Source organism: Primulina huaijiensis, chromosome 14 (assembly GCF_012295235.1).
Source record: "Primulina huaijiensis isolate GDHJ02 chromosome 14, ASM1229523v2, whole genome shotgun sequence".
NCBI lineage: Eukaryota > Viridiplantae > Streptophyta > Magnoliopsida > Lamiales > Gesneriaceae > Primulina > Primulina huaijiensis.
In genome coordinates, this window is record NC_133319.1 from 3,553,842 (window position 1) to 3,575,112 (window position 21,271).

At 34.6% G+C, this 21,271-nt stretch overlaps 1 protein-coding gene across 1 annotated transcript; it reads right to left on the reverse strand.

Annotated features, from left to right (window-relative positions):
* Positions 1–10: 10 nt before the first annotated feature.
* On the reverse strand, positions 11–16,797 carry LOC140956980 (phospholipase SGR2-like). The gene is made up of 21 exons (XM_073413996.1): positions 15,911–16,797; positions 13,883–13,983; positions 13,536–13,727; positions 10,023–10,178; positions 9,195–9,266; positions 8,959–9,111; positions 8,308–8,358; positions 7,218–7,388; positions 5,885–6,034; positions 5,018–5,083; positions 4,370–4,906; positions 4,238–4,292; positions 4,008–4,138; positions 2,622–2,694; positions 2,168–2,270; positions 1,976–2,069; positions 1,800–1,862; positions 1,132–1,180; positions 920–1,023; positions 713–759; positions 11–587 (listed from the first exon to the last, which is right to left on the reverse strand). The coding sequence occupies exons 1-21, from the start codon at positions 16,113–16,115 to the stop codon at positions 359–361; spliced, it is 2,802 nt and encodes a 933-aa protein (XP_073270097.1). The 5' UTR covers positions 16,116–16,797; the 3' UTR covers positions 11–358.
* Positions 16,798–21,271: the final 4,474 nt, after the last annotated feature.

Below are 21,271 nucleotides of genomic sequence, written 5' to 3' on the forward strand. Positions count from 1 at the left end.
TAATAATAACTAATAAGAAACTGCCGTATCATTAGCACTGTGCGTAACCGCATGTTGCCCTTTACTTCTGTTTTTGGTTCACAACACCTAAACGTGTTTCTTTTGGGGGGAACAAACTATTATATTTTGATGCTGAAACCCACTTCAATTTGCTACTGTCGAACTTCAAAAGAACTATAATATACTTCATCCAGCAGATTTTGACGATCGAGCGACATTTGTATGGCACACATCAGGTGTTTCTTGTTTCTTCAACACATTTCCTTCAACACTGGCTACAAAGTTGGGCAAAAGCTGTTATTTCTGGTCGCGACACCAGTTTTACTTTTGCACGTGACAACATGTGAAATGATATCGTTCAGCTTCCCATGACATTCTTTGCCCTTCGGGTGAAATTTTTTATCTGCACGGTATCACCAAAGGTCAACGGGAATTCTTCATCAGCCAATTCCCTAGGATCAGACCAGCCCTTCACGATACTCACGTCTTTTTGGTGTTGCTCACTTGGTAAGAAAGGTTCCTCTGGTATATCACGATATAAATGCTTTAACATGAAAAGAACCGTATCGTTATCTTGCCAATAGTTTCTGTGAAGAGATGATCATTTTAAGTTAAAAAAGTTCAGCACTCGTACAACAAGCTGTTAAAGCACGGAACCCAACAGTGATCTAAATGAAATTTGATAGGCCAGAATTGAAAAGGTGGTGCTTACGTATGCGCCCCAAGAGCCGATACATATGGGTGGCGAAAGGTTTTATCCTGCATTAGTAAAAGCCAAAGAGAAAAAAAAAACATCAGTAAATTACAAAAATTCCTGAAAGTTTGGACTGATTCTCAGAATCCTCATTGAGGGAAAATTGGGAAACTAAAGATGCAACAATTGCTCTAGAATATATAATCAACAAGGAAGAGCACGTACTTGTAAAACATGATCAATTTGCCCATCTTCGCTTCCTGTTAGCTTCTCCATCATAATTGAGCCATACGATCTCTCTTCCTTATCTTGGACATGTTCATATTCCTCTGCATAAGAGATTATAAAATTTTTCAGTGTATGAAAGTCTTCAAGCCTCTATTGCATGAATAACAACAAACAATATGTAAGAATTGAACCATATTAAAAGAAATTACCATCATGGGCATTTTCACTTCTTGATTGACAGAGTGTAAGGACTTTAACCTAAGCAAAAATCTCAGGATAAGACTTATAGGTAATATAACAGTTGAGTCCACTTTACATATTAACTATTTACCAACAAAACAGGAGTTATACTGACTTGTCATGGCATGATACAATACTCCGAAAAAGGGAAAATAATTAAATCTGCTAGGGTAATTGCACTTACCTTAATACTCATACACCACCGCTTGTGTATTTGAACATAACTGTTTCTCACATTTTCAAAGTTTATATCAATATTTAATGTTTTAAAGGAATATACATAAACACAACCGGTCAATGTTTCCTAAATGGTTAATAGGTCGAACAAGGTAAATTATATTTTACATCATTCGGGTAAGATAAGAAAGTGATGCATAAGGATAAACCGAGTACAAATATTCTGAGCCCTGAGAATCAATACGAGGTAGCTGGTAGACATTCATAACCTTTACTCCACATAAATAACAATGATGGTGACAAGGTAACCGATATATATCAGTCTATTATATATGTCGGTAAGAAAAAACGAATTTTGAGTTGTTTCTACCAATGTCACATCATTCAAGAGGGGCTAAAAGACAAAAGGGAAGTAACTGAAATCATAGATAACGGAGCATCAATAGACAAAGCCACCTACCTGCATAGCGCTCATGTGATCCATCACAGCCTTAGAATGTGAAGCCAATCCTTCCTTAAATTCCTGAGTGATATTGTATCAGTACATCAAGTGGTATTATTAGTTATCACAACCTTTTGGTCTCATAATGAGATAATGCAGAGCATAAACCATTTCAGACTTTCTAATGCACCAACCTGAAACCCAACATACAGCCGCTTTCCACCTCTGTGGTAAGGGATCATAACTGCCCTTTTGTGTATAAATTCTTTACAGATCAGTGGTTCTATTCTGAAAGGAAAAAAGGAAAAAATTATCCGATGCTATCAAGAATTTCATTCATGAAAAATCCTGTTCAATACTCGTTATGTTAAGGATGACAGATGGACCTATACGCCACAGGATCATAAGGATGAAAGATGTTAAACATTCGCTGACATGCTGGCATCTCCTCGTTTATGTTTTCCTCTCCCCAATACTCTTTCCCTTCGCCTAGAATCCAAACAGTAGAAAGTAATATCTTAGACAACCCTTACGTGTTCAATTAGTAAATAGAATGAACAAAAACAAAAGAGCAATAGAAACATCTTCAAAAGTAGTTCTCTACTAGAATTTCAATACATAGACAGTCTTATTTACAGAACAGAAATCCGGAGAACTCGTATTATACCCAATTACGATCGTACTTGCTACTTTTCCCTGAAACCAAATGAAGTCAAAGATACTATTTTGAAGTAAGAAATGATTCCTTCCCAGAGCTTCAAGAATTCCTAGCTCTTCAAAACATGGGCAAAATGACAGAAACTAAAATAGGGTATGCAAGTATTAGGTCTTAGCTGATACCAATTCCAATGCGAACGTTGCGAAGGGAAAGAAACACTCCAAGAGGAGACCCAACAGCAAAAAATGTGTCAACCTGAAATAAAATCCATGTGTTTAAGCTTATATAGCATGTGCATGAGTTGCATAAAAAATGAAGATGACAGTGAGATGAAATTAAGAAAGAGACATGTAACATGGGTGTACAACAAAATCATTTGTTCACATACATATGAGACAAGTTGTGGCATATCTGCAAGAAACTAGAGTGATACTCTATTACACATGAAATTTAAAGGGAAAGATGGCCAACTTATAATTTTGGCTTAGAAATATTGTGCAACCATAAAATATCACATTTGAGCAAGTGGTATAAGAGCCCATTTTCAAGTTTCACTAATGCAATTTTCTTGCCTCCAATAGGATCAGAGACCAATGCCACAATAAAAGATAAAGGAGCAAATAGCCTATGACTTGTAAACAAATTACTATGTGATGTAAAGTGCTACAAAATTGAGAGCCTAGAACCCGAGGGACAAAACACCGAAGAGATCCATGTCTAAATCCCTTTTACTGGAGACTCTCAGATAGTGATGAGGCCTGTCTGAAGACGCATTGGATCTATACAAAATTTTACCAATTATAACTTATGACTAAAATCTCACATGCATGGTGAATTAAGTGCTCCATATCAAGTGCATTCTGTAGCATAGTTGTCAATCGCGCATAGCGCCCCGTAGCGCAAAGGTTGTCCGTGGCTATAGCGCATAGCGAATAACGTAGCGAGAGTTATTTGAAAGTAAACCGCCACAAATATATAAATTTATAATATATAGCCTATAGTAACATCAATTCAAAAACCTTAATTTCCAGCATAATATTCAACCAACTTTAATTGTAAAAAACTAAAACCTGAAATTATTTTAAGTTTTTTCATTGAAATATCATAGAAAACACAAAAATAAAGCAAGAAATGCAGAAAAATATAATTTCCAGCAAAAACCTAACTAAGTACATGCCAAAAAAGCCAAAGTTAGAAAAAAAAATAAAAAAATAAGCATGTAGCCTCGCTTTGTAATAGCTTCGCTATTTAAGATATCGTGATTGTCGCTATAGTGCCAATAACGAGGATAGCGAGCGCTATTGCAAAGTCCATGGTGCGTAGCGGTCCGTAGCGATGTGGTGTCGCTTCACCACGCTATTCGTTATAGCGAGGGCTACGGGGGCTATTGACAACTATGTTCTGTAGGTTACGATATCAGCAAACTTGTGCCTCCAACTGGTTAATGGGCATGGACATCACATACGTGACTCGTAAAAATCAACCATCATAATAAGTGTATGACGGCTTATACAAGCTACTGAAAAAAAGCACCAGATAGCAAACAACAAAGAATGAGAGAAATTTACCTCAAATTCTAACTTTGTGTATCTTATTAGAGGCGTGCAACTCCTCAAGGAATCTTCAAGTTCTGGTGGAACACTCTTGTAACCAGATTGACTTACAGCTGCGGTAGTCTTTTTTGCATTCTTTGGCAACTCTTCACATCAGACACAGACATTTAAACAATCAGAACTTCCACAATGAACTATAATCCAAAAAGAATGTGTAATATCATCTTCAATCACACAGCCCATACCATCACCAGCACATTCAGCTTCAAATTTTTTGACTTTAGCCTTCAGCAAACGAACCTGAAACTCAAGTGAGTGGGAAGAATGTCAAACAGGATATCAGAACAAGAAGCTCAAAGAATAGTTAAAGGAACCACCTCTTCCTTCATTAATTTAATTGCTTCGTCTTTATCATTATTATTAAAGATATCCTCATCATCTTTATCACCATCACACAGTACAACCTCACCGCTCATGACATTAGGCTCATCTACCATATAACTTTTATAGGACCCCATGAGATTCGAATTGCCAAAAGATTCATTAACTTTCTCATCTGATGACAAGACATCATTTGTATTCTGGTAATCAATATTGGTGGTATTTGATTCATCAGAAACTGATAATGTAGGAGGTCCCAATGGAATACATGATCCCTGCATAGATTCTTCTGCAATATTTTGGTCATCCACATGGCCAACAATGCCCTCAATATCAACATTTTCAGATCTCTCATCCCCCATATTTGACATTAAACTATGGTCAGATGATATGTTATTCCTGATAGAACAATTTGCCTCATTTCCTCGTTCTTTGTACATCCACTCCATTGGGAAATTTGAATACAACTTTTCTTGATGACAAAGGATATCATAAGCTAGAACACTTCCCAAAGAGTGACCATACAGGGAAACCTACGAAGTAGATTTAAAATTGGTCAATTCAGTTTAAACAAAAAGTTCTAACGTTAACTTATTATGCTCAAATTAAATTGGCAGCGTTCTTTTTATTTCTTGCCTCAGTACCTTTCCATCATAACCAGGATTCCTCGTTAAGAACTTCAAATACAATCTATTAAGTTGGTTGGATACCTGAACAAGACAGATACTTGACAATAACAATTGCCCTAGATACATTGTTAACAGATATAATCAATTAAACAGAAAGAATAAGATGGTATTTGAAAGATGAATAGGAATAAAAAAAAAATTGAGTTTTTTTGGCAAGTAATGATCTGGCAAGTTCAATGAGAACATGAAAATCAATTATCTATTATCACAATCATCAAGTAGCATGGAGGGGCATATGGGGAATGAAGGTGACGTGGGTGTGGGTTTCAGGGTGTTTTAGGATCGTACGGAGCACCAAGTTTGTAGCTATGGCACCCTCTCTCCTGTGGTAAAAACAGTCCTGGCCAAAAATCATCTCCTTGTTTACAAAAACATGCAAATAAATTATTTACCACCTTTTGGTTTTCCTCTCTCACACAGCCCCCCTTAATGTCCGACTCAAGTCAAAACAAATCCTTGTTTTGGTGCAGAAAACAAGGCCGAATGAGAAAACCTTGCCACGATTTCTCCAAGCATGTATTTAAAACAGTTATCTTCACCAAGCTAAAAGAAAATAAATAATAAAAAGAGCAAACTCCTCATTTTTAGGTTCTTGCTCAAGTTAGCATATGATCATTAAACTAGTATGTTGATTATTGATCGATGATAATTAAAAAAGATAGATGTAACTCCTTATATGATAGTATGAGATCCTGATATGGCTTCAGAGGATGAACACTACTTTCAACTTAAGATATGAGTATCATCAAGACAGGAAAAAAAATCAGAGACATTCACGACTTGCAAGATGATACAAACAAAAGTGAATAAACGACGGGATACCGAGTCGATAATGTCCTGACAATGAACAGGGCTCATGTAGTATAATATATCATGAACAGTTGCACTCAACATCGTACGCAGCCCTCGGACGCCATCTAAAGTGATTTTTTCAACTGAAGCTTCACCACCAAGCGTCAAGCCCTTCCGCCACTGGAAAAAGACAAGAAACAAAAAGGAGCACATGATGATCATGGAGTTGAATACACCATAAGATAAATCACAAGCAACATAAGTATTTAAAATACATAACATCAGTAAATTCACAACCAGCAGCCCGATAGTTACTCATAAGGTAGCAAGTTAACACATAAAAATAAAATTCAACTGAAGTAAATAACCATTAATAGACTTACAATATTCTCCAGAAACCAATGCCCTTCAAAAAAACTTAAATCTACCTTAGTAAAAGGTTCTTCGATTAGAAAATCCCACCGCAGAAAATAACCAGCAATGTAATGTACGAGAAAACCTCATAAATGGCAGAACTTCTCACAACCCAATACAACAAGTGGTAGAGAGATTCACCAAAAGAGATTATATTTTAACTAAAAAATTTCTTCACTACTTGGATCAACACCGAGAGGCAGCCAAGCAATCATTTTCGACACAAAGATAGATCCATTAGGTAATTTTAGCCGATCAATCATGAATTTGGTTTACCTCGTTTCGGACAATATCTTCTTCAAGTGGCCACTAATATTCTATTGATATCCAACAACAGTCCCAGTGATTTCGTAAAATGAAATGATCAAGATATAGACAAGATATGTGGATTACATCTCAGCAGAGAAATCAGGAAATAATAACGGTACAAAAAAGATACATAATTCAAGTAAATACAGCCAATTGTTTCGCCCTCTTCCAAACATTTATTTTTAGTTATAAACAACTAGGTTTCTTGATTCTGGGCTCAGGAAGCTCTGACATTGAAGTTTATAAAGACTGTTGCTTTCTCTCTCTCTCTCTCTCTCTCTCTCTATATATATATATATATATATAGACACACACACACACACACACACACACACACTGAAACAACCATCATGTAGTCTTTAGTCTGATATTTTATTTTAAAATATATGAAGATCCAACCCACTCTATCCATCATTTACCAAACTCTTGAGTTTTTCGTAATAAAGTTTCAGTAGATTTTCAGCTATTGGCATCATGAAAGCCAGTGCTGTCATTCTTCTGCTGTTTGTTCTGGGAATACATTCCAATGACTTTTCTTAAATCAAAAGAGGACAAATTAAAGAACCATAGGACATAAATCAATCCCCAAAACAGTAAAAAAGGACAACATAACTTAACAATGCTATTGAGTGAAACAGACCTGGCATGGTATAAAAAGGACTCTTTGGGTGCCACGTTGGTGAGAAGTTAGGTGTCTTTCAGCGAGCCTTTCCGTTACATGTCGATGAGTGGAAACATCATCCACCAAATTAGAATTCTCCAACCTTTGACCAATACCATGAATCACAAATACTAAATGTCGAACAGGAACCTACAACAAAAGAAAGTAATTTACTACTTGTAACTTGGCAGGTTCTACCTCTGAGATTTTATCATCACCAAATGTGGGAGAAAATATAAAAGAAGAAAACACAGGAAGGCTGGTTAACTGCCAGTTGAAATCAGAACATACAAGAATTTTTTATCAAACTTCAGAAAAAGAGCAATACAAATCAAAGTCAAAAGCTCCAATAAATTTAGATTCAAATCTCCACTTAAAGAACCTTAAAGTAAAAAAAAATCTTCATTTCAGAAACACTCATGAGCAGACCGAACAATTGCAAGTATCACCACACACCAAAAAAAATAATATGACCCAATGATTTCATAGACATTTAACTATTTTTATCAGCATCTCTGTCTTTGAACAGCTTGAAAACAGATCCTAAAAAAGTAAGATATTCACAAAGACAGTCTAAGAAACATATAATTTCTCATTTATGACCAAGTTTTTAACTGAAGCAATTGTTATCAGAAATTCTTGCCATCTGACTATCGTTGTTAAAAAAATCCTGAGAATGAGATAGCCGTTCAGTGAAAAAGAAAAAACTATAACACAAAGGATTTATGATGAGAAATCTGCCAAACTTCTCTCGAAAGTCTTTCAGTCTTAGAGGACACATCAGGGTAAAAGACAAAAGAGTATAATCTATCGACTCTGCTATTTCACATTACAATAAGAGTTTCTAGGACACAATTTGTAGCATACTAAAAGTACAATCTTCACCACATAAATCAATTCCATTATTCACCATGGTAACAAATAATTCATAGTAGGATGGAAACCAATAACCTATATTATTAGACTTTAGTTACTTAGTCCAGGAAAATCATTTATCTGATCGAATATACATCAGAACTATCAAAACATGTCAGGACATATAATTACTCCTCAACATTGTTTGGCATACCTGCGAACAATAATCATCCACTTCCTCCTCCTTCTTTTGACGTAATTCATCCTGAAACATGGAAGACAAAGTGCATGGTGCTTATCATTTTCATTTCTGACAAGAAGAAAAAGGTATAAACTCAATGTTTCAAGACATCCTGTGTGTTCGTTTGTTATAAAAGTTACAGAGATGAAAAAATCTACTGTGGTTTTTAGAATGAAACTTTTGACTGTTTTGAAAGCGAAAAGCCAGCATAGTAAAGATATCCACAAAAAGTCCAACAACTCTTTTCATGCCTGCCTCTATTTTGACAGGAGAAAAAAATTCACACTTTCAAATTAATTTTTGGTTTCCATTTTATAAAAATCCAATGCAATGTTGCAAACTTGTAGTTCCGAAATAATATATAAATTTAGACACATAAAATATCAATATCAAACATCTCAACTTTGACAAGTTTGTATTACAACTCACGTAAAATAATTAGATATAATTTAGTTAATTATATAACATTTAGAAATCACAAAAAGAATAGATGGTCGCAGGAATAAAATGCTTCATTAATATATAAGAAAGATATTAATAATGTACACTTATCCTATGTTTTCTACTTCGCATGGAAATGACATATTTGTTCATAAAACAACAGTTATAATTGTAAAGCTATACTTGAGTTGGTCTTTTTGATTGAGGGGAAGCATATCCTCGTCTTAGCTTAATGCCGTTCCGTCCAAAACCTACAACACTTGAAATCCCGGAAGCATCAACATTTAGCCAAGATTCCCATGTGTCATCTTCCCCGGTGAAAAGGGCGTGCAACCCCTGAAACCAAAAAGTGTGTAAAAGACAAAATTTCAATTTAATAACCTTGACAAATAACCTTCAATAAACGAAGAGGATCCTACAGGGGTTGAGCCTTGTAAATCAACACGAGCAGCAAAGAGACCTGATGGTTGAAAGGTCCTTCTATGCCAAACCTGAAAACATAGCACCCAGCTTCATGTATCAGTCTTTTGACAGTTAGTACACCCTAATTCAAAGACTTAAAGCCCAAATCCAAAAATATGACAAAACAATAATGAGAAACCATGTCATATGTTGATTGAGGGCTTAATACCTTATCCATGAAAGGAGGACAAAAACAGACAAAGACACTTAGCTTAAGCGTGTGTTTATTGGGTTGGTAAGATAAGAGAGTGATATATAGTCAAACGATAAAAGGTGTGGTGACAAGTTAAGTAGTTGTATGAGACACTTAATCAACTGTTTGGTGTGTATAAGTAAATGTAATATCACATTTACACAATTATAATTTCTAATTTATTTTATTTTTAAAAATAATATCGTAAGCAATTATTTCATCCCTCCAAAACCTGCAAATGATTACATGAGAAATAAAATGAGTGGAATCCAAGTAATTTACCATTTAATTCAGTTTATTGTAGCTCCAACATAAAACAACTTGCTAATCTGGTGAGATATTTGTCAAAAAAATATACAATTTACCAACCCCAGCTCGTGGATTTATAGAAGGAAATGATATTTTGTGAAGCATACATGTGATGAGGGATCAGTGTTTATCTATCCTCCTCTTATCATGGCAACCAACACCCTAAATAACAATAATCATGCACCTCAAGTCAAGAAACATGAGAACGAGAAAGAAATAGGTAACTGCAAGCACAACAAAGAGGAGCATCGAGTGATAGAATCAAAAGATAGAATTTTGGAACCTGACTCCGATATGCATATTCCAGTTGCTCAGAAACATCTTCACGTAGTGGAAGCCAATCAAGACCACCTTTACGAGCAAACCAGTGACCTCGTAACACACGCCGATTCTCACCATTCCAGTAAACAGGAAAACAACGTCTCTTGGCCAAATCAACCTGCAAAATAAGGCTATCAGAAATTTTATGTGTTTTTGACGTGACAGAGAGCTGATGCATCCATGATGTGGAGGTTACCTGTGGTTTTAATATAATTAATAAAAAGTACATAACCGGGTGAAACTTTGAATAAAACAAACATGATCAATGTTTGGAAAAGTATTGAGAAATACATTTCCGAAGCACAGGAAAGAAGTGCAAGCAACATTATTCTGGAAAGTGAACTGAATGTAGGCAGTTCCCAAAATATTGCAACTAGAAGCACCTAGAAAATTCATCAACAGCTTGGCTGTCATGGGCTCCTCGGCCCAAACCAAGAAGATTTGACTATAGGAAATTCAAATAAAATATGATCGTCGGCCCAAATCAAGGAGATTTGACTTTGGGAAATCCAAATAAAAAATAGGATTCTAAGTTGATTGATAACTTTTATTTTATTATTTTATTTTATTCTAGTTTAGTTTGAATGAATGAGATAATTCTCATAGGATTGTGAGTTAGGATATAGTTATCTTTTAGGATATGATTATCTTTTTATTTTTGTTTAGTGTATGGTCATCTTTATTTTGGAGGATTGAATCTACATATCATTATAAATAATTGGACTTTCTCATACATTGGGTGATTGAATCAATAAAGAATATCAGAAAAATTATTAAGAATCTTGTAGATCTAAGGTTTTTTCTCAACAAGCATAAAAACCAAGAGACTGAAAGTTCTTTCTAACGAGCCTCAAATTTAAAATGTTATAAATCTTAACAATCAACTCATGAGTCACCCCATAACGCAATCCATAACTCAGGACCATAACACTGGTTTCATACCAAATTATTTGCAGCAGAACACATACACAAGCTAATTTGATACATATGGCTAGTGAAGTCATCTGGTTAGTGAAGTATGGAAATGTTAGTTATATTCAAAGTTGTAAATGGCACGGGAGACGGTGGCGGGGCGGTCGGTGGCCGCCTACCGCCTTGGCCGTCTAAGCAGTTGAATTTTTTAAGTAATTTTTTTATAGATAATTATATATAATCATGCAATATAATCACAAATACTCATCATTTTTTATGTAAGATGTGTAATTAAATAATGTTTAAATATAAAGAATCTTCATACAACATAATATCATCTAGATAATGTGCAAATAAATATATAAACTCCTCATCGGATACTTTAGGACATGCTTCAACTTGTTCTACAACACCCGCAATATGATTTTTCATCCTATAAACTCCTCCTTTAATAAGCCTCTTACACAACTTGCATGTGATCAAATCCATTTTCTCTTTATTATACAACACCCCATACTCCCAAACAATGTCATTAGACTTTGGCTTAAATTTCAACTCCACTTGTTTATCCTTTTCTGCCATTAATATTCAACAATAAATCAATAATAATAGGAAAAAAACAAATTTGATTTTTGAAATGACAAAATCGGAAATATTATAAAAAAATATCTTAAATAATAAATATACAATTCTTAACCTAAAGCTTCTTGCTGCTGGCGGCGGCAAATAGTTTGTGTAGTGGACTTAGTGGTTGATAGTGAGAAGAAGTGGTAACCAAAAGTTAAAAAAAAAAAGTGGAGTGTGATTTAAATAACTGGTATTTTGAGTTTTAAAATTAGTTGACTTTGACTAATTTTTTTAAAATTTGTATTGACTACAACTTAAAAATGTTGACTACCTCACATTAACTGTCTGCTCGCCGCTGGCCCGCCTCCTCCACCCACCTCGATCGCCTGCCCACCGCACTCGACCGCCTGCCCACCGCCGTATAGCTTGGACCGCCTAAAACAGCCGCCTCATGTGTAGGCGGGGCGGTCGAGGCACTGGCCGCCTCGACCATCGTTTAGAACACTGATTATATTATTTATCACCAGGGACAATTAACACATCCACATCTATACAAAAAAATCTCTTTAGCAGGATTAATTTTCTTGTGCGAGCCTTGACAAAGGAATGATGGTATTGCTTTCAGAAACAAAATTAGTCCAAGATCTCTTCCCATAAATAAGTTTTAAAATAATTTTTAGCAGGTTAAAATTTTTCTTGTGCAAGCATAAAAAAGGCATAATGGTACACTTTGTCGTCATATGCAGTAAATAATAGCCATGAGAGATTTTCGTTTAGGTTGTGTTTGGATGAAAAGGTTTGAAATCAGTAGATTTTAATGTATGTTCATTGTTTAGATAACTTACATAAAAGAAATTCAAATTCATTTTCTTTCTTATTTATACTACAATTATACTAATAACAATGAATTTCAAATTCTTAAAAATTGGAGTCAAATGAAATCCATTGTGATCCATATAAATATAGTGTAAATAAGTAGAAGATGGATTCGCGTTTCCTCTATTTAACTTAGTTAAAAATGAAAATAAATTTGAAATCATGGATTTCAAACGATTCAATCAAAATGCAACCTTAAAGAATAATGAAGACCATGAATTTATTTGATATAGAATCTTTTAGTCATCTGAAATGTCCGCACAATTTCAACAAAAATACTAATTTACAATATTCCTCCAACGATGTAGGATTTAGTCGTTGTTCATGTAAAAGCTCTATAGGATATGTATATGCAAACAACACTCGAGCCTCACTTACCTTAAATAGCATATTGCAGTTCTAAGTGCATGGTTAATGTTTTATTGACAATCTTTAATATATTGCAACATAATATACAAGATGAAAGTCACGTCCTTCTCTTGGAAAATTTCGATGACTGGAAAAAGAACGAGGCTAGAAAACGAATGCGCGGATGTAAAAAATTGTAGCAAGTTCAAATGCAAGAATCACAATGAGCACAATAATACTATTTTCCAACTAAATGTCGTCTACTGCTAGCATAGCTCTCCAGCAACATTAACTTCATTCTCCACGGTTTTAAGTTTGGTTGGTAGTAAAAGAAATCATAATTTGCATTAAAGTGCCTGATAGGAGAACTTTAAATAATTGCATTATACTTAATTTTCTAAAAAAGAAGGATTGCCGTTATTCTTCTCCATCAGTCAAGAGTTAAGATTTGAAATCTCCTTTGAAGAGGCACCCTTATATAACTAATCAAATCTTTTAACCTTGAAATAACCGTTGGACCATTCTAAGAACATTGGAGAATTTCTCCTAGTTCCATATTTACATTTGAAAAGCAATTTCAGAATTTACTTGGTTGGTAATGGAGCCTGATAACCATCCTCACTCCACGCAGAAGATAGAAGAAGATGTCTTTCTTACTAGGTTGTTTGTGTAGATGTGATTGTTTTAGAAAACAAGTCAACATTCCCATCCTACTTCACAAATATGAAAACATAAATTTTAAAAATCTAGTAGTCACTCTAACGAGAATTACCTCGTACAACCCTCCCTTTACAGGGACACCAACTCTATCTTCTTCAGTTGCATACCGTTTCCATTCGGAACTCTCTGATGACAAATGTTTCATCTGCATATTTGACTCGGAAATAATATTTGACTGCCCCCTTGGACCTTCACTGCACTCAGCAAACTCTTTCCACCAACCTGAAAGCAACTCGTCCTCTCTCTGTTAGTATGCAAAGGAGCACCTCAGTAATTTAACAAGTCTATTATAAATAGTGAATGATTTTGTATATTCTTTGAATATACAACATGCTTCCACTTACATAAGTAAGAACTTGAAGAGGCAAAAACAAATGAAAAGAAGGTAAATGGCATGACCTGCAAAAAAGATGCCTCTACCGCAAGAGAATCCCTCATACCAAATCGAAAATAATCACCTTTTCCCACAATTTCTGTTCGAGGAATTGACGCAGCAACCTCTGCCACAGCAAGCAATACAGATCACACATAATGTTATACCACACATTGAAATCAAGTGCTTTTTTATCCTATGAATCTCATTATATCAATAAATTAAGCATGTGGATAATGGACAGAAGTAGTTTAGATTGGACACTCGAGGTTGTTGATCTGACAAAAAGTTCCACCCGAGTAAGCATGCCCACCAACGCAGGAGTTGCCTCAGAACCCACAATTTGTAGCAAAACACAATTATTTAACCACTTGTTAAATTTATAAATCTAATGAACATGGGTTCTTTACAAAAACCTATAATTTGCTCAAACTCCTTATTCACATTCGTTGTTAGAAGGACAATACAATCACCTGTTAATTAGGATGCATTGCCTTTGCCATGATGTGATTCCAAGACCATCTACCAGTGTAAGACCTAATACCATTTGTCACAACCATTTGCCGTGAATGCAGTGGATTAAGGGATGCATCAACAGTATAAGTTTTAACAATTCTAGGAGAGAGATATTTAGTCCATAACAGATCCCCAATCCTCTAAGATCATACTGTGCACAATTTTTTCTTTTACATTCAATATAGGATGAGGTATCACGACAACAGCCACGAGATAGCTGTTATCTATAAGGGTAGTCTTAAGCATATTGTGGATATGGTTCTAAAACAATTTTTGTATAAGTTCCATATCAAAATTTACACTTTCATTTCCAAAGCATCTTGAAAATTTATTACTAAAAATAATTGATCAGGAGTAAAACAACGCCATCATGCTATTCCTCAAGTATCCGCCACCTGGTTTTTGAACGTCAATCAATAAATTTCAGCACAAACAATTGACTATATCTCAAACCCCCTATGCAGGTTTCATAATATTATATTATGATCAACTGGTCCAATGTGAACTATAGGAAGCCACTGAAATACAATGACCTTTTCGTGTTACCCTTGGGAAGTGCATCCAATTGTTGAATAGAAGAGAACAAAAGGAGGGATAGACAATCCTCACAGAAGATTTCAAGTATTTTATTCATATTCCCTAAAACCTCTCTGTCACTTCACAAAGTGAAGCAGATATAATTTTAAATACCACAGCTTTCTCCTTCTAAAGAATCGGGTAAATTCAGAGAGTAATTCATAGTATCCTTGTCCACCGTAAAGTATAAACAGCAAGCCACAAGCTTATGCTCCCTCCACTATTTCCGGCAAAAATAGCTTCCAGCTCATGGATTTTTGCCTTCCCAGCTCATGGGCATACTGTAGTTTAATTGATCGAAGCTCTTGATTTATATTGTCTACATTTTTCATTCTTTATTCTTTGCTTTTAAGAAGAAGATAATTTATTATTTTAAAATAAGCCTAAAAAGTTGATTAAAATGGAGTTTCTACACGCCAGATGCTAATGCCTGCCATTCCCAACTTATTTATTAGTTTACCCAACCTACCACTATTTAAAATGATTGTTTATTACAAGAAGAAATCCTCTTTACATCATAGGATCTCCATAAATGAAGATCTCTGAGTTTATCACACAGATAAAGAAGCCTAAAATGTGAAGGCAATCACGATAGAATCAACCAGAAACAGATAGCATCTGCTTCATGTCCCTCACATATCCCTCAACTCCTTTGATCTCCACAGGATCACAAGAAGTTCATATAAGACTAATCATAAATTTGATATATGTCATTCGATCAGCTAATCACCGGAAAATAACATCTCTTCTACTCTATACTGTATACAATCCCTACGTCTATGTCCAGAAAATTAGCATGCTCCAATTCAATATTCAAATCTCACAAGCGTCCTTTGTGGATAGCAAATAAATGAAAGCAGTAAAACTATAGATAATGCAGATTAAAACTATTCAAACACAATATCGTTCTGAGGTATATTTCCAGATAAACCAAGAAAACCCTTCAATGAATAGGGGCTTACCATTTACAGCCAAAGGGACCTTGCAGAAGTACCACCAAACATCACCGCCATCTGAGGGACTGCTAGTGCGAGCAAGGTATTTCTGCCTGCCTTCACATTGATCAATCTCATTAGCCAATCTCCTTATATTAGACGGCGTATTCTTTAACATGTCCGGTGAGGTCTCATCAATCTCCCCAGCACCAGACCCCATATTGGGTTGCATTATTGTCGTCTTTTTCACCTCAAAAAAATCAAATTTATAGTAGGTTTCACTATCAAAAAAAGAAAAAGTGCTACACCAATGTTGGGGCTTCCTTAGTTTTCACCAAAATTCCTTCCCAAATTTACAAGAACCTTTTCCAGCTGAATCAACGTATACCAAGAAAATAATCAACTGCAAAGGGGATATTAGCAAAAACACCCAACGGTATTCATCCCCTTCCCTTTTTTCTCACCGCTACTCGATAAAGTTTGGATTTTCGACCAAAACGGTATGATTCATGCTAATCCCCCCAACTTCAATCCATTAAATTGGAGGAAATCGTCAGTTGCGGTCATTTAATGAAGAAGATCGAGCAACCATAAATCATTTAACCAAAACTCCAATAATGGGACGATCTTCGCGACATGCATTGAAGTTCAATGCATGTTCAAACTATGATACTCTCAGAATACCTTAACGTTCCGCAATCAAAGAAAGACTACGGGCCCCATGGCGAATCCAAAAGAAAAAGACCAATGAAGGGAAACTCTGGAAATTTTCAAATAGCAAACAGGGGAAAAAAGATCAATAAATAATAATGGAATGGGAAGCGGAGTAGGAGCTGAATGCCGGTGCAACAATCTCAAATGTTCTCGTCGCCTCATTCGGATTGCCTTTAAATAATATAGAACGGGAAGCGGAGTTGGTGTTGAATGCTGGCGCAACAATCTCAAATGTTCTAGTCAAATCATATTATTTATTTATTGATAACCTTCCAGATGTTCGAATGTGAGGCAATATAAAGAGTTCGTGTTGAAAATTTTTGAATTTATCGAAAATTTGGATATAATATGATATTGATATCAAAATTTTCGATATAATAATAATATAGAATTTGAAAATTTTCATCATATAATCGGTATGTTAATTATACATATCGAAAATTTCGGTATAATAGTATATTTTTAATGCCGTAACTTTTTATACAATATACGATATATATTTTCGATATGATACGATACCGTATGAAATTTCGATATGCAATAATCTTGTTTCACGTTAATTAAGACCGATGCTATGGAAATAAGCATGAGTTTTGCACATTTTTGAACATAGATGGATCTTAATAAACTTCGAGAAAATATAAATACTAAAAATTTAATAGGGTTGGATATTATAAAAACAACTCTTTGGGAAGAATATCTCTGAACCTTTGTCGGTTGTTCATGGTTGAATTAATTACGATACGTGAAAGGTTGAAGTTCGTACATAGGAAAAGGTTCCAAAATGTACATGTTATGATCAACTTTCTTTTGACGATGCAAGTAGTCAACGGCTTGTTATACGAGAGACTGTGCCTCAGAGATCAATGATTTAATGCTAACTTCAAGTGCTCTCAGACTCGATCATATCTGTAGAACATCAAACTGAGTTGCTCTTTTTTTAGCTGCTTTTGATTTTTCTTTCCGATCATCATTTTTTGGATGCTTGAGACTTTTTCTACTTAGCTTATGAACTTTGTAATGACGGACTTTTCATATTAATTGATTTAAAAGTTGCTTAAAAAAAAAAAAAAAACTACTGCTTTTCCAACAAACAAGAAAAGACAAATGTTTGGATTTACATTGTACACCTTAAAAAGAACGAGAAAAGAATCACGTGGGATGAATTTGCAAGGTAAGAACATATGATTGGATTCTTTTCTGAGCAAACAATTTTACGATACAACTCAAATTGCTTAAGATTTTATTGGGTCATATTATATTTTTAAATTAATGCTGAATTTGATGTTTGTCATTGATATCAAATTGAACTTAATATTATGTTAGAAGCTATGAAAATGAGAAAAGGAAATATGTTTTGGAGAATAAGAGTGTTAGGTCATAAATTCAACGGATTGCACCCCAAAAATATGAGTTTATAAGTTATTTTTTTTATTAATTTTAATTTTAATGTTATTGATTTTATTTTGGGATGAGCAAATGTGAAAAAAATTTCGACAACATTTTTGGTAACATTTTTAATTAACGAGGAGTTAACTTCTTTTAACTTTAAGGCAGTGTTTGGTTTAAATAAAAGGATTACTGAATGATTAATACATAAATGATAAAATATAAGACAAATAAAGATTTGTATGGTATGCTCAAATCCTTGTTGTGTTTGGTTAGATTTGTATGGTCTGATTAACTAATCACTTAACTTTGTACTACCAAAAATACCCTTTGACATATTTGTTTAATTTTTAATTTCAGACCTTACTATCCGCACATTTCCTTTATACATTTCCTCCGCACACTATCCTCGATGAAAACCCTAGCCAACAAAAATGTAAAGAGCTCTGCATAGATCTACGAATTTTTCTCGAAAATCTCATGATCGTGATGTGTTACAGGTCAATCCGACATTCGAAGGAGTGATATTGGATTGTGCAGGTTCATATTTGGTCGAAATCGCGAGAATATGTAACAGATAAAATATTGTGAGAAAGGAAATTCGATCTCTAACTTTTTTACTGGCCGTGAATGTGAGTTCAAATGTTTATTCTATACAAGTAGTTAAAAATGGTTTGAGCTTACCTTGAACCATTTCCAAGATTCGTTGGTACAAGCATCATCGACAGCGGATGGTTTAACCAGTAATATAGGATGTAACATGAGAAATGATCGGAGCACTTGATGGAAACGGGTGCTGATTATATGGCCACTACGTACATAGTCATGACCAACAAGTCGAGTTTTCTTGTGATGAGCCAATATAGACAGAAACATGGTGACCTTCTCTTCAATACGGACATATCTAGACTCGACTAGTCCTCCAATATGAGTTAGCGAGTAACACAATCGTTCAAATGCATTCTTATTCATTCGCAAGTTCACCACACATTGAACATCTCCTATTTCAATAATCCGGTGCAAATGGTTCATTTGCACATTGATTCTTTGTGTCATGCTACAGGAGATTGTTGTTTTACGCGTCTTGCAAAGTTGTTTTGCACGTAACTTAAGTCGATGTCATCTCAAGAGTAACATAATCAAGAAGGATCGACATATGATTTGGTGCAGCATCACAAAAAGTAGAACGTGTCTACGCATATGGTCATCTATCGAAGATACTTCAAAACAAATTGTAGTTTAAAATGTGTTTAACAATGCATTTCCGGATACCCAATAGAATTTCATATATTGTAAACGAAGACAGTATTGTAGGTTGAACAACAAATTTCTTGTTGACGAATGCTTGTTTAAAAACACATCCACATATATAATGCTTGTTTAAAAACACATCCACATATACTTGAAAACAAATTAAAATGCAATACGAAAAGCAGTAGTTTCTTGAATATTAACAAAATTATCACTATTTAAAAAAATATTCGATTATTACACGACCATCTTTCACAGTGTCTTAAGTAATAAATTGACAGATGATTATTCATATTTGGTCTTCGACTGTAACGACATAACATAGATGAAATCTAAAAAAAAGCTCGGCAGAAGAATAATCTTACAAACCTAAAATTTCTGAAAATTTCGCAACTGACATAAAAAAATTTAACCTATAACAAAACTTTATTTTTACAACAGTTTCTGTAAATTCAATTATGAAACAAAGAATTTCAACACTATTGACATGATTTCGGAAGAATTCGCCGCAGCCAGCAAAAACCTAAGCCATTTCCCTTACTTTGTACGATGTTGTTTAGATGGAGGAAGACAATTGTTGGGCTTCTTGGTTGGGATGATATGACAGAAACATAATTTCTCACAAACCATAAACAGAAAGAAATGTCATTTAACAACACAGTGAGAGCCTCCTAAGATTTCAGAAAATTTCGCAACTGACATCAGAAAATTTCGCAACTGACAAAACTTTATTTTTACAACAGCTTCTGCAAATTCAAGTAAGAAACAAAGAATTTCAACACTATTGACTTGATTTCGGAAGAATTCGCCGCAGACAGCAAAAACCTAAGCCATTTCTCTTACTTCGTACCTTGTTGTTTAGATGGAGGAAGACAATTGTTGGGCTTCTTCGTTGGGATAAAGGGTGTTATAGGAAAAGCCACGTTTGATAGAAACAAGGATTATTAATATTGGGTTGTGATATGAGTTTATTTTAACCATGTTAGACTGTGTTTGGTTCAAATGATAGGATTACTAAATGATTATCACATAAACAATTAAAAATGTGATTACTTCAGATTTGTATGTAGTGCTCAAATAGGTGTTGCGTTTGGTTTGATTTTAAAGTGTGTGATTAACTAATAAATTAACTTTCTAGTACCAAAACTACCCTTTCACATATTTGTTTAATTATTAAATTCAGACCAACTTTTATCTCCTATCCTCAAATTTCTTTCGACAACTATCCTCCACCCAATATCTTCGACGAAAACCCTAGCCGACATCAACGTGAATATGTCCGCAAAGATGTATGAAATCTTCCCCACAATCTGTGGATCGTGATGTGTTCCAGGTGAATCATACATCCGAAAGAGTGAATTTTCGATTGTTCTTGTTCTCTTTCCGTCGACTTAGCCATAAATTTTGACAGATAAAATATTGTGCGGAAGGAAAGTGAATCTCCAACCTTGTCACTGGTCGTTAATGTGAGTATTTCTGGAAAAATGGTAGTGTTTGTGTTATTTACAAATTTAGTTTCATTTCCGAATTTTTTTTTGTAAATATGTGGGAAAAAAACTTTTTGTAAGTTTACAACAACCGAAATGGATTGCAAGTTATATGGGTGTAGTTTTTAAATGTTATTAAACAATGATTTGTTTGTTTCTCGTTCGTGTAGGATTTAATTTTCATATTCTGTGACGAATCTGAAAAATATTATACTAGTTCTTTGTAGTAAATAAATTGATGTAGTTTATGAATGAATAGTTGTGTAAAACTTCAATTCGATGAGATGTCTGTAGCTACATAACTAATTTTAAAATTCATTCAACTAATCTTTTCCATAGCTTTCATGGATGTGAAGACACCACCACAATGCGAGTGCGGCAATGGGTCTATGGTATTACGTGAAGCTGGTCAATACTCAACCCGACCAGGCCAATATTACTTTATATGTCCCGCCGGTTTGAAACATCGGAACCGATTCTTTTGGTACGATGAGTATAATGTGGAAAAGATTTCTGGGAACAATGAACCATCATCGAAAAATGAAAT